General features: G+C 33.3%; 2 protein-coding genes and 1 long non-coding RNA gene across 5 annotated transcripts in view; 1 reads left to right on the plus strand and 2 right to left on the minus strand.

Moving 5' to 3' along the window:
* The window catches only part of LOC128669773 (serine/threonine-protein phosphatase 2A regulatory subunit B'' subunit delta-like), an 85937-nt gene that overhangs the window by 18701 nt on the left and 52703 nt on the right, over window positions 1-14533 (plus strand). The window lies entirely within an intron of this gene.
* LOC128669772 (uncharacterized) lies at window positions 5887-10623 on the minus strand. The gene is made up of 2 exons (XM_053744870.2): window positions 10572-10623; window positions 5887-10199 (listed from the first exon to the last, which is right to left on the minus strand). The coding sequence occupies exons 1-2, from the start codon at window positions 10614-10616 to the stop codon at window positions 6561-6563; spliced, it is 3684 nt and encodes a 1227-aa protein (XP_053600845.1). The 5' UTR covers window positions 10617-10623; the 3' UTR covers window positions 5887-6560.
* Window positions 11456-12624, minus strand: LOC128669777 (uncharacterized). Its single transcript, XR_010369891.1, has 2 exons — window positions 12515-12624; window positions 11456-12279 (listed from the first exon to the last, which is right to left on the minus strand). It is a non-coding gene; the product is annotated as an uncharacterized LOC128669777 (long non-coding RNA).

Below are 14533 nucleotides of genomic sequence, written 5' to 3' on the forward strand. Positions count from 1 at the left end.
GAAAGAGTTTGTAAACTTTGGGCAATACTTTCATCATCTACCTATGTGGATGATGATGTAAGTAAAAGTAGTAAAAGTGAAAGTATTAGTAGTAGTAGTATGTACCCTTATCCCACTCTATGTGGGGTCGGTACAGCATGTCAGTCTTCTCTACTTCTCCCTGTCTGATGTTAACCGATCTGTTACTTCCTTTTTAGCCATATCCTGCCTAATGCACTCAATCCACCTCTTCTTCGGCCTGCCACTACTTCTTTTTCCATTCAATTTCAAATCCATAACCTTTCTTACAATAATATTTTTATGGCAATAGTGTATTAATTCAAATAATAAGTTAATTCAATCACAATATCAGAGTTTACTTCAATCAATTTTGATTTATCTGACCCCTCTACAAAACCCGCAGACTAAACCCTAATTACGTAGACAGATTACCCCACATGCAGTTTACGATTTTCTCACAAAAAGCCGACCGTAATCGGCATCGTTATGGCCAATGAATGAAACGGACGATAAATTCGTGGGAGTAAAGATTGTTCGTCTCATAGTCTAAGAGCCTATGGCTACTACTAACCTTACTTATATTCTCGATACTGCAGCGGACTGGTCGGCGTCAATTTAGACCTTTGTCTGTCTTGATTTTCGTAAAATAACACTGGAAGAAATTTTGAAATATCATAAAGGCCTATTACACTAAAGACTATTATAGTCTCTAGTGAATAGAAAAAGAATAACTGTGGTTTTATTCATGAGAAATAAGTGTGTGAGGTATGTTAGACACGGGCTCCTCGTCTAGTGACATTCGTCTGTTCCCAGTGCGATAGGATATATGTACTGCCGCAAATTAAGGAGACCGACAGATAGTTATAAGTATATTTGCGCTGTGCGGAGTTCTGTGACTCTGGATGATCGTCAAGTGTCGAGTAGCTCTATCTTCTTGGAAATCGGCCCCAAATTCAGATTTTGAAAATATACATAAAACCATTTCAATTTCAATTTTAGACATAACTGATGATTTAAAATAAAATTACTAAAGGCGAGAGCATCATTTTTATCTCTCGATTTAGGACGTAATCACATGTCTATTATTTTAAAACCATACCGACACATTTTTAATCACATTAGCTTCTCGTCTACAATATCCTCTTATGTAAAAGATTTATTGTCATATACTTATAATAAATAATTAAATTTTTTATTATTATTTTTTTATTGTCTTACCCAATAGTTTTCTATTATATTATTACTTTGCTAATTCAAGTGTAGTTCAAAACAAGATATCTTTCTGTGCTTGGTGGTTTATGATACCGGCGAGCAGTAATGAAGATTTATTTGGTAGATTGTGCCTTTGCGGCGTGAACGCTCGCCTCCCATTACGAGAACGACGGGCTTCAGGTTGTGTATTACACGTAAAGTATTTTTTAAATTCTTAATCTCTATATCGGCTATTCTAAATCGGTTTTGTTATACAAATCTTAAGTGGTTCAGTTTTTGTAAACACTATCAACACTAAAAGCATATAAAAAAATTTAACAAAATAAATAATTATTTGTGACTTTCGAGAGATTTTTGCGGATTTTTGCTATTTACACGAGAAGCTACAATCTACATATTTGTCACGAAAGGGAAATGCCGTCTCAATTTTTTACTATACGTCAGCTCAGATAGAATTACATCACATGGCGATCACAGACAATGAGACAGATGCGATTGTGTTCAAACGCCGCATTGTATGGGCCCAACGTAGGCGAGTCGGATTGTACGAATTTGTATTGGCGATGGCGCCATCGTGGAATTGTTTGCGATGATCCTACGGTTTATTTGTCCACTTTTCACAAGCGGATCGCCGCAATCACTGAGTATTAAAATTTCAATGACTAAAATTAACTAAGATTAGGAAGGATTTATCGACTTAGCTCATGAAATAGCCCAAAGAAAGTAACGATGGGCAGACAGACCATATTCCTATGCACCACCATTGTTGGGAAAAAGTGGTAGTGGAGTGGAGATTCAATATTACAATACCAATTAGTTTGTAACGGTTTCAAAATGGTAGCGTCAGTCGCGTTAGTGAAGCGGAGTGTAAGACAGACTCAAAAGTAAGTTTGTAAAAGTTGCATATTTTACGAATATGTAAAATCGCATTTCACTGTCTCTTCTGGACCTGTCGTATTATTTCATATATAACATAGTGCCCACATGCATATAAAAATAAAGAAACACCATACAATGAATGGTAAGATGTAAAAGGAAAACGTGAAAGGTCGAGATGGATCATATTATATTTTCATTCGGGCCGCGTGCCAGCAGATGATCATTGTAACGCAGAAAGAAAACTTGCATAGATTTTGGCACAGTATCTGGAAAATTGTGAGTTTACTACGAAACTGAATGAATCACTGGCAAGAAATATGTTTTAATACTCCCTGAACTGGACGTGAAATAAAATAAAATTCGAATTTTTAGACGTAATAAGTAATAATTGAAACCTGAAAAGTACCAGACAGATTACTTTAATTAGATTACGAAACCAGTTTTTTCACATTGAACGAACATGTGACGAACCTAAGACTGATATAGGCTATAGTTGATATTCTCAAATAGTTTAGGAACGGTCCCAAGGCTTCTCACTTGAGCCTGAGCCGAATGCGTTGTAAAACAGTTTTTTATACTTCAGGCAAACAGGCATGCAGCTCTCTTGATGGGAACTGATCACCGCAACCTATGGATGCCTACAAGCTGTATCATACCCGCCGGCCCTGAATGAAACTTTTCACGAAAACCTTTTTGAAAAAAACTTATTTATATTACCTAAAGATAACTATGACAATTTGAGTTCAGATGCTACTTATTTCAACAGTAACTACTCCTTATTTATGCCATTGTGTCTGGAAGCCTTGGACATGGTCACTGAAGCGCACAGGATGAGATGTTGTCATTCTTCCGCTAATGCCGCGCCCAACGAATTTAGATTGTATCTCCAATTGAGATTTATGAATCGTTTGTAACTTCTATAACTAGTCACCGAAAGTTTTTTTTGGCAGCAAGATGCAAAATACTCGAATATTGACAGATTACATTAGATTAATTCGAGTATTTTGCATCTAACAATATTAAACTATCATTTTGGATAGTTTTAATTAAGATGACACTGGGAAAACTTGTCTATTTTTTGTGTTTTTAGCCAACAATAAATTCTGTGATTGTAACTCTAATGTGTAAATCTAATGTGTCTGTCATTCTGTGCTTTATCTCCGGAACGTCACACATATTAGGCAGATACTATCTTAATGAATGTGTTCATTCATTCTGTGACAACACAATGTAGTTTGTAAATTAATTTTGCCTTAATACAAGGTTAGATAACGTTTCAAAGTCAAATATATCTGCGCAGGCGTTTATTTTGATTTATGCAAAGTTTATTGCACAAAAATAGACGATGGCTTTTGATAAATTACTATAGTGTGAGATAAGGACAAGGATACTCCATTTTATTTTTCAAATTATTGATGATATTATTTGTAATAAAAATAAATCACAGCAGAATCGTTCCATACAAACATGAGGCCAAAGCATTAAGCATTATTTTTTTAATTTGAATCAGACGGATTTTGCGATAAAGATATAGCTCCATAGAAACAAGTAAACTTTTGTATTACTATGCTCGTGCAATATGAGTACTGATCAGATTAAGAAATAAAATTGTGAACACTGCATTTAACAAGTTTTACAAGGTATTAGCTCCTAACAAGGCGACAGTGCTAAGTTGCACTCACAGCGCGATCCTAATTCGTGTAAGCTGTTTAGTTGGCGCAAGGTTTCATCTCTCTAGACCTGTCTTGAACCCAGTATAAGAGTCATTAGTTAGCACTTGTGTGGTATCTTAAAGTTCTTTCGAAGTAGGTATCTCTCTACAACTAAGGCTTTTGTATTTTAAAAATTGGCCGATCTCAGTCTTGCCAGTTAAGCAAAACTAGGTAATACGGATTATTATTCAGTTACAGCCAATTTATCTCGATTTATTATTATAAAATAAATTGGCTGTAACTGAATAATCTGTTATCATAATCATCAATCACCGTCATTATTTCTTGTTTACATGTCAATCCTTGTCCGTGTTTCAATTTACCTAGAGAAAGTTAATCGTCATGTGATCAATTGAATCATATGGAAGACACATATGGAATCAATGGGTACGACCACCACATATTAAACCTATGATGATATAATGAAGGTAGATAGTGTGACATTCATACCGGCAATTAAAACGACTCTCAATGAGTCTCGCAGAGTAATTACGCAGAAAAACAGCGTGGCACCAGAACCGGTCGAGCGAGTGCAGCGGAGACGACCTTGCGCACGCGCCGGTTACATCATGACAGCCACGAATATAAATAAAAATACTACAAACCTTCCTGTCAAGTTTGGAAATCAAAAAGCTCTATTATTTTAATTTATACAAATTTAAACTTTCCTTTGTTAAAGTTTCTAAGTTCATTAAATAAAGTCCTTCATATATCTTAGATAATTCTATGATTATCATGACCGTCATCATAGATAGTTCATGGTTCAAAATATTTCACAGGCTATATACGCTATATGCGGTATATGAATTTAGTTTGTCTAAATGAAATCATTATAATTCTGTTATTCAAGCAAACAAGAACAAGACAGCAAACACGATTTTGGTACTTCTCTTCAACTTATGACATTGATATAGCATATTTCGATATTTTAGACTGTAGTGTATGTCTACCGCCATAGTGTGTTTCTACACTTCCAAGTACAAACTGGGTGTTTTGTTTTATGGGTATTGGCTACTAGCAAAATTGTCTGATGAATTCGTTTATATTTCGCCAACAAATAATATTTTTGCTGCCTTTCATGCCACGGGATACCACGGCATTTTATGGAACAGTCCTGTCCAAAAGCTTTATGTTTAATGATCTCATTATTTTAAAATATTGCCTTTTTAATAATATAGTACTTTTAAGATAACAATGACTACAGCTGTTGAAAACATAACATTAGATTTTTTTATTGAATTTTATTATATCGTTACTTATATTGATTTATGAACGAGAACCTATAAAACCTATATCAAAAGTAAAGGACTCCTTACCTATAATTTAGCCGAATACGATTTTCAGGCCTTTATATAAGTAAGTTTCGAAGAGGCCTACAAAGACACGAAATGAAACGAAAGGTGATTGATAACCAAACAGATCGTGCCAAAGATAATGCTCATTCATCACACGATAAGAATGCAGATCACAGGTACAATACTGTTTTCATTGTGTATTGCAGCATGACAGCAAGCATTTGTAAATTTGTAAACACACGTTCAGTTGCAAACAGCGCTGGAGGATAGGCGGGTTCTTTCTTAGCGTGCGGGCGAAAGGAAAACTCACGAAGTGGTTCTCATTTTTAACCCCCGCAATTTAATTGTATGTTGTTTCCGAAAAGTACTTTATATATTTGATAAAAGGCTTTATTGATGACTTTTCGTACGCTTGTAGCGTTTTTTTTATTGCAGATCTCGTGGACACCTTCAAGTTCTACCATTAGATCAACTCCGATTATTCTCATCCGATTCACAGGCTTGCAAAATTTTGGTAGAATTGAAACAGAATATCTAATAGTACTTGGCCTACGTCTATTAAGCTATACATTTACTTCTGTAGATCTGGAAGTAAATATATATCTTTGTTATTGTACATGTGTAGGACATACCTAAATCATGACTCAGTTTGACTGAATTGCTGCGATGTATGCGAACAGAGCAGAGAATATCTTCGTGGGTTCCCTGTGCACTACAGACAGTGAAACGATCTCGACTTTCACTGCAACACCTCTGACATAGGTTGCTTGGAGCCATTCAAGAAAAATTTGTAAGTTACAACATTTTCTTGTATTTATTTATTATACGTAATTATTATCTTTTAACATATACTTTAAAACATGCTTTCAAATAAATGGCGAATTTAATGCTAAAACATTACGACGCAAGAAAAGTAATACAATAAAATAAACTTCGCAAATTAATTATTATTTAATTATTATTAGACAATTAAATAATCTGCATACAAAATAAACTACATAAATATGATTATATAACTATATTCGATCTTTGTGTTCTAACTATTGCCCGGAGCTCCTATTTTTATATAATACAATAATCAACAAACAAATACTTAATTTGTATTAGCATATTACAATTTACGTATTTATTTAATAAAAAATAACTGTATTGACGTTAACGATAGAGAAATATTGTGATGTACGCAGCATCAATAAAAAATATAAATAAAATGTACCTACTTACAAAAAATAATACAATTTTATAGTGTACATAATTTAAATTATTACATAGGTTTGTAAGTAAGTCTTGGCAGACCAGTAAAATCACTAACGCCTGTTGACTTGAATGATAATTATAATTCTACGAGGGTAAACACACGCCTACGAACATGGTAATTTATTTTCATGACCATTTCACATTTCGCCTGTCTGCCATGAGTTACTATTACTACTCACTTTCACCATAATAGTAAGTACTTGTGTTAGTCAAACTTAAAATTGAGTAACATAACGTCTAAGGTTTGAAGCCTAGGAGATTCAATCGCTTTAGCGAAAAATGATGGTATCATAAAATTATCACTTCCAGGGAAAACAGGATTTTCATGCGCCATTGCTTTTGAGGTGTATGGGTCATAAAGTTCTGGGGACATATATGGCTGAACTTGCATGTGTGAAATTTGATTATCGTATTTGTTATTATCATCAGGTCTTTCACTGTTTATGTACTCAAATATTGGCATTGGAGATTCCATAGTTGCTTCTGCATTGGTGAAAACATCTGAACCACTATGTGTAAATATATTTTCAGGAATTGGCAATGGAATTATGGACTCTGGTATTTGTTGATCATTTGTTAGGTCAATTGGAGTTACATCCATATTTTCAACATCCTCTGAAGATGAATGTGGATTTATATTTGCAGCAGAATCAGATTCATTTCTATAGTTATTTTCAGTCATTCGTTCAAGAGGTATATGAGTAAAATTATCTTTTTCGTCTCTCAAATCATTATTGAAGTCTGTTGCTGATGATAAATTAGACGGTATTGAATTTTTTTCGTCTGAAATATTGTTTTTCTCCGGAAGGTTTGTAGGATTTAGATTATCAAAAGTATCACTTTCTAATACATGCATAGTATTATAGTCAGCTTGAGCATAATTATTATAAAATATATTTTCTTCTGTACCATCATCTATTAGTAAGGGAATATTATTTGTCTGGTTACTGTCTAATTCATAGTTATACGGTGACTCTGTTGTATAATCAGAGTAATCATTTTCGTCAGATAAAGTTGTTTTAAATACATAGTCTGGAGGAATATTATCATTTAAAATGTTACTTTCTTCTATAATTGCATCGGTAGAAACTGGTGAAAAATTGTCCCTTTCGTTATCTGAATAACTGTTGATATCTGATGTGTACTCAAATGGAGACACAGTTGTCCGATCTGAATATCTCACATCATCACTTTCTTCAAGATTATTAGAATGGTAAAAATACTTGTGATTATTATTATCAACATAAGAACTATGCGTTAAATCTGATGATGTGATAGAATCAGAAAACTCGCATGCATTAGTTCCATTATTATAGTTAATTGGGTCTTCGTAGTTATTTTTTGTTATCATATTATAGATTTCGTTATTGGTAGGAAATTCACAATTTTCTTCATTTGGAAATGGAATAATTTCATCACATATCCAGTTATTTTCTAAAATTTCCTTTGAATTTTTATCATCAAATATCTTCTTCAAATTATCGGATTCCAAATAACGGCTCTTTGTAATATCTTGAAAAAACATATCTTCATTCAAATTTGAGTTACTCCCATCAAAATCAGTAAGTGCTGAAGCTACTGGAATATCTACAATATTGAGTGGTGTTGATGATAATTTCGCATTTGATCGATCATCAGAAATAGGAATAGCACTAATTGGTGGTTCTGAACTACTAATTGGTGAAGAACAATCGTCAGACGAAGGAATTCTATCTTCTTCAGAAGATGGATTAACTTCAGTTGAAAGGATTCTATCAGTTTTACTACTAAAGACTGGAGTAAAAGGTATATCAGTTGATGGCATAATATCATCAACAGGTATTGAACTATCCGTTGAAGAGGTAACACTATCCACAGGTGTTGAAATGTCAGATGAAGGATCGCTATCACCAGATCCCGGAAGGTCATCAGTTGAAGAAATTATTCTATTCTCAGGTATTGAAAAAGCATCCATTGAAGATAAAATGCTATTTTTATTTATTGTTGGGAAAGCGTCAATTAAAAAAACATCGTCATCAACAGCTAGTGTTGAAAGGTCATCATTTGACAGGGCATTGGAATCATTTGGAGTTGGAAGTGTTTCAGTCGACAAAACACCACTATCTACAGGTGTTGGAAGATCTTTAGAAGAAGTAACGTCGCTCTCGTCCAGTGTTGGAAAATCGTCAGTTATAGGGACAACGGTATAAGCAGGTATTGTAAGAGCATCAATAATAGAAATAATAGGATCTTCAAACGAAGGAACGTTGCTATCAACAGGTTCAGAAAGAGTCTCTGATGAGGGAACAATATCTGTAGTAGGCGATGGAATTTCAACATATGAAGGGAAAAAGTTATCCAGAGATGTTGGAAGAGCTTCAGTCGAAGGAACAACGGTATCTTCAGATTTCGATAGAACTAGTGTTGGAAGAGAATCAGTGAATGAAACCAAGGGACTGACAGGAACTGGTGAAGTATCAGGTGTAAGATTAACGCTGTTGCTAGGGGTTGTTATGGTTTCATTTATAGAAATAAACGCTGGCAAAATATATGCTGTAGAAACAACAGGACTGACTGGGGCCGGCCGAATATCATTTGCATATTCAGAGCAGCAGACGGAAGACAGGGTATCAGTATTATGAACAGCTGTGCTGATAGCACTTAAAGGAGTATTCGTTGTGGGATTCGTAGGCGAGGCGTCATTGGTAGGATCAGCATTATCTGCAGATGTTGGAAGAGCGTATTTATCAGTGGTGGGAATATCACTGACAGAACCAAGAACATCACTTGCAACTGTACCTAATGCTTCATTGATATCAGATACAGAAATAACATCAAATATTGAGGGAGTCTCAGCTATGGGACTAAAATTATTGACAGGTAGTACATTATCAGATTTCGAATCCAAGTTATTGACTGGGACTAGAGAAACATCACTTTCAGGATCTTCGCAGCTTTCAGGTGATTCAGAACGAACATCAGTTAAATTTGGTGAAGTTTCAGCTGTGGGAACCACATTATTGACGGCATCTGGTAAAGCATCAGATTTAGAATTAAAGTTATTGATCGACGGTACGAGAAGATCACTAGCAGGGACAAGGGTATTTTCAGATAATGGAATTAAATGTGTTGTAGATGCTTTGTTAGCCTCATCAGAACTATAAGGTGTTGAAATTTTAGGCTTATCAGCTTTTGTTAGTTTGCATGTTGTACTTTTGTCCTGAGAAGTAGATGCCACAGTTTTATTAGAGTTACCATTTTTATGCAATGAATTCGTTAAAGAGAATAGTAAATTACTTGTGTTATCATCTTTTTTCTTCTCATAAAAGGGTTGATTATTCCAGAATTTTGGTGCCCACGTCTCTGATACAAAAATGGGATATTCAACTTCTGGGAATGTTCCGATATCTTTAAAACAAAACGCATCAAAATCAGATTTGCGTCCCGGTGAAATCTTAGGAACATCTTTGTTGATATTCTCTGTGTGATTTGCTTTGTTTTTATTCAATTGTTTTTTGTACTTTTTAAGTGTCGGAAATAAAGCAGTTTTATTTGATGATGGATTATAATTATTGACGCCATTATTATCGGAGAACGATTCTGGGATGTTGAAATATTTTTTTGTTTTTAATGGATATGCTGCTTCAGGTTGGCTGAGCATTTTGTTCGGCGTTTCAGCCCTTATATTATTTTTGAGTGTATGATATGGTCGGTATTTTATACGTTTTGCTTTCTTCAGCTTACCCAATGGAAGTGCTACACGTTTTGGAGCATCGCACACATCTGTCTGCTTTGAATTACTCAAATACTTCGTTAGTGATGACTGGCTAAAACTTCTAGGCATACAGATCACCACACACGTTATCTGAAAAATCGAAAATATAAATTTAAAATCTATAAATGATACATAAAACTAATATAAATAAGTGAATTTCATATTTTAGGAATTCAAACACAGTTTCTGACCTAGTAATATTATTAATTAGGAATTAAAAGCTTACCAAGGATCATACAAACACGTAGCACGTTAACTAACTTACTAACGTTCACACGCTCTTTTTCCCATATAATGTAAGCATCGTGTAAAAAAAAAGAGAGAGCATGAGGACGCAATGTCGTGCTACGTGTTTTATATTTCGTGGTAACCCTAGTACGACAATGTGTGTAGACTGACTGATAAATACGTAAGTATATAAGTCATACTGATAAATATATAAGTCAGATAAATAAAACTTACCGTATAGAATAATAACAATAGAACCACCTTTTCTTGGACACCCATTCTGATGTAAGGCATGTGTTAAAATTGTCTATCATATTTTATACAACTTCGTTGCATTACATTGATAAACATTATTTTATCTAGTTTTTTTCAATTTCGACTAATCGCAGAATTGTTAGCAATATCATTATGTAATAAATTTGTTTTTTAATTGACACATAAGTATATATCGATAAAATATTGCACAGTATATTTCGAGGAATTATATAAGTATTAAATAAAATATTTTTCTTAAATATGAAATGAATATATTTTGTTTCAGGTAATTTGTTTAAACCAAAATAACTACCTATATGGAAAGAAGTAAGTAACTCTTGGAAGATAACATAAAGTATGTTTTAGAGTGTATTTAGAGTGCATCACACCAGTCATCACGTGACGTTAACCTGTGCAAAAAAACACAAAGTACGCCATTTTTGCTAAATAACGACGACGACGCGCAAGTTAAAGTTAACATTAATATTGACTGCTGCAACCAACTCTTAGTGTTTCTCGTCAAAAGATTTTTTCTGTTTATTAACCTCCTATCGTTATTAGTAAACGCGTGGTATTGATATTCAAATTTCATTCATTTGTTCTATTTTAATTAACTAAATTTCCTAATAATTTGTAAATTCCATGGAATTAACAATCCGGGTTGTCGTCGTCGTCGTAAAATCACAGACGAATCTTCAAAATTTTAAGGTTATTTTCGTTAATTCCGGGCTTCACGACGTCACAGCCTCGAACACTAGGGGATACCGGAAATATGCGGAGATTAGAGGGAGAAAATACTTATGTCTGGTTGGATTTCATATAGTAAGCCTGAAAAGTCTTGAAGCAGATGAAAACAAGATGAAATTAATGTACTTATATAATTTAGGTATGTATTATTATAATTTAAATGTTCAATAAAACTGTTTACAAGTAAACTATTTTAAACATAAATTATTTAAAACTAACTACTATTTAAAATTACCAATTCTTCAGAACCTTTATCTGTGACTGGTGTGATTGATACTAAATCAGCGATTATTTCTTCGATGATTGTGTTGTTTATTTTTAAAATATCAGGAATATTTGTAACACTTTCATCAAATTCTTCGTTTGAATACGAAAAGTTGGAGATATCTTCAGTTCCATTGGTTCGGACTTTATCATTTGTTTGGTTCTTAAGCTCATCATAGAATGAATTAGCGTCGTTGCACTCGAGTAAAGAAATCTCATTTGAAATATAATAATCTTCATTTTCATCACTATCTTCGTCTGATGCATTAGGTTCACGAATATACGCTGTTTCCGCATTTGCTTTATTTGGATTGTTTCCTATGTTTGCTTTTGTATTGTTTATTTCTTCTGTGTCCAAATGATTAGTGTTTCTTTTGTTAACATTTTCATTCCAAGTCGGTTTATTCACAATTTCTTTTTTCTCGTTTTCATTTGCCTTTTTCGTTAGACTCTTGAAATTAGTTTGCACCTCGGCTACAAATGGCTCATACACAGCGTCAGATTTTTTGTAAAAAAATGGTTTATGGGCATCCAATATATGTTTAGGATATTCTACTTCAGGGAAATATGGATGATGAGTAGGAATATTATCTGGATTGTGTAAATGTTGTAAAGATTTAGAATGAATATTCTTTTCCACAAGAATCTGTGGCTTCTTACTATCACATATATGTACCTGTAACGAATAGACAAAAAGTTGAGTTACTGCTAATATGAAATTGACCAATTTTACGAAAGAATGTAAGTTTATTTTATTTCACTATACAAAACAAAGTACCAACCACGAGTATTTCCATACTCGTGGTACAAATTTTGCTTTTATTTATTTTCAGTATTCCTACTGAAAATAAAAAAAAAGCAAAATTTGTACATTAGACTATATAATCAACAATGTCACGATGGTTACTTACCACAAGTAGTGACATCAAACAATATATATACCGACGCATTGTGAATATTTTTATGATAAGTAGCTATTTTCTTTTTGGAAATTTGGCGGCCGATTGAAGTGTTTGAATAGTTATTAGGTCAAACTTACATATTTTTGTGTTTTATATGTTAGTATGACATAAATATTGACTAATAGATATAATTATCGATATGCCTACAATTGATTTGTTTATTTCATAATGGTGATTATTTAACATTTATAGTACAAAATATAAATTATAAAAACACAAAGGGTGGACTTAATACTATGTAAGTATTATTTATAACCTTCAAAATTTGATGTCATTCAATAAGCGAGCGTGGCAATTAAAACTTTTATTGAATCTCGAGAAAGTTCAAATAGAGTTTAAATCTTAGGTTCCAATTCCAATTATCTTACGGTCAATCGACCAAAAATTTCTTAGAGTTTCTAAACTAATGAAAGCCTCCATTGGTTTAGATTACTCTGAGAGATTGAGAGATTATACTAATTCTAACTATGCTTTTGTGTGTACATATGTAATGTCTAAGTACAAATGTCCCAAATGTAAATTGGGCCACAGTGTTTAGCTTCTAGCTGTGCCTTCTAGTGACGTGAGGATACCTGTACATCGATTGACAGTTTAGTTCACTAGTGATTTAGGTAGTTGAAAAAGTAATGTCAGATGCCTGCTGACGCTGTAAATGACACGTTCGGAACGAAAGATTGTGTCATCAAATCTCTAATGTATGTTGAGTGCTACTTTAAATAAATATTAAATCAATTTATATTATTACTACATGTTGCCCGGGGCTACGCTCCTGTGGGAATTTGAGATAAAATAGCCTATAGCAATCTTTGATACTGTACCTTTCTAATAGTGAAACAATTTTTGAAATCGGTTCGGTAATTTCGAAGAATACCCGCATCAAACATACAAAGTCGCACACTCACAAACTTTTTTTTGTAAATTGATAAAGTGATCCACTTTGTAGATCATTATTATGTATTTAGAAATGCTATAATTTTTGCTAAACTTGTCAGTTTGTGCGACTCATTTCTTTGCATCTCCATTTTCTGATGAGGAAAAATATCTTGAGGAATGTTGCCTTCTGGTTCATATTTTGTTTGGGAAAAACCAAAGAAATCTAAAACTTTATCAACAGTAAAGCGTGCCACCAGAAAGTTATGTGTAATCTCTTCCTCGTAATTATAGTGAATTACTAAAAATTACATTAGAAATATATCATGTTACTAAATATTGTCACGAGTCTTCGTCTCGTATAGTATAATGCCAATACATACGATTGATTAAATAGAAATATTTAATCAATGTATTGGCATTATACATAATTATCTATCACTATATAAAATTATATCAACGTACTTTAAATTCATTAGTGCACGTTGCTTCTAATTGGAGCTCCCTTTCATTTAGCCGGCGCAGATTTTGAGCATCAAGATGTTGCTAATCTAATTTCATCTCATCAAGGAATGTATCCTTTTAACTTAAAGCTGCTGGAAGTGTTTGAGATATTTAGTACCAACTTTATGAATTCGTTATCTACGTCGTTAAATCATAGTTTATGTCGTGTGGGTCCTGCAATATGACCATTCCACCTGGATGACGTACGAAGCGCATAAAGGACTTACAGCTAAGAGACGAGATCAGCATTCTCATCCGACAAATTGTAAAACAAAAACCGAATCTGCAAAATTGGAAGGTTTATTTTTGAAGCGGTCCATCCAAAGAGAAATCAAATTATTTTAACTAATAAACAGCTCAATTATTCAAATTTTAGAACAGTAGCTATAACTTTTAATTATTCTTTGAGATAGGTAAATAAATTTGACACCGGTGCTGGTTTCCTAATGCCAAAAAATTTCATAAAAGATACCTCAAACAATAAAATTAGACAAGTTTTGTTAAAAATATTCTGTCTATTTCGAAGACAAATCAAAGCATTAGAATTTAAAACATTAGAATTTATAGAAATAAAAAAATGGTATATTTTTCGAA

This window comes from Plodia interpunctella, chromosome 5 (genome assembly GCF_027563975.2).
Source record: "Plodia interpunctella isolate USDA-ARS_2022_Savannah chromosome 5, ilPloInte3.2, whole genome shotgun sequence".
In the NCBI taxonomy this organism is placed as follows: domain Eukaryota; kingdom Metazoa; phylum Arthropoda; class Insecta; order Lepidoptera; family Pyralidae; genus Plodia; species Plodia interpunctella.

Excerpts from the sequence above, each read along its gene's own strand:
- LOC128669772 (XM_053744870.2), bottom strand. The coding sequence starts at position 10,616 with ATGGGTGTCCAAGAAAAGGTGGTTCTATTGTTATTATTCTATACG. Across the intron at positions 10,200-10,571 it reads TATTGTTATTATTCTATACG|ATAACGTGTGTGGTGATCTG; the intron begins GTAAGTTTTATT and ends TCGATTTTTCAG.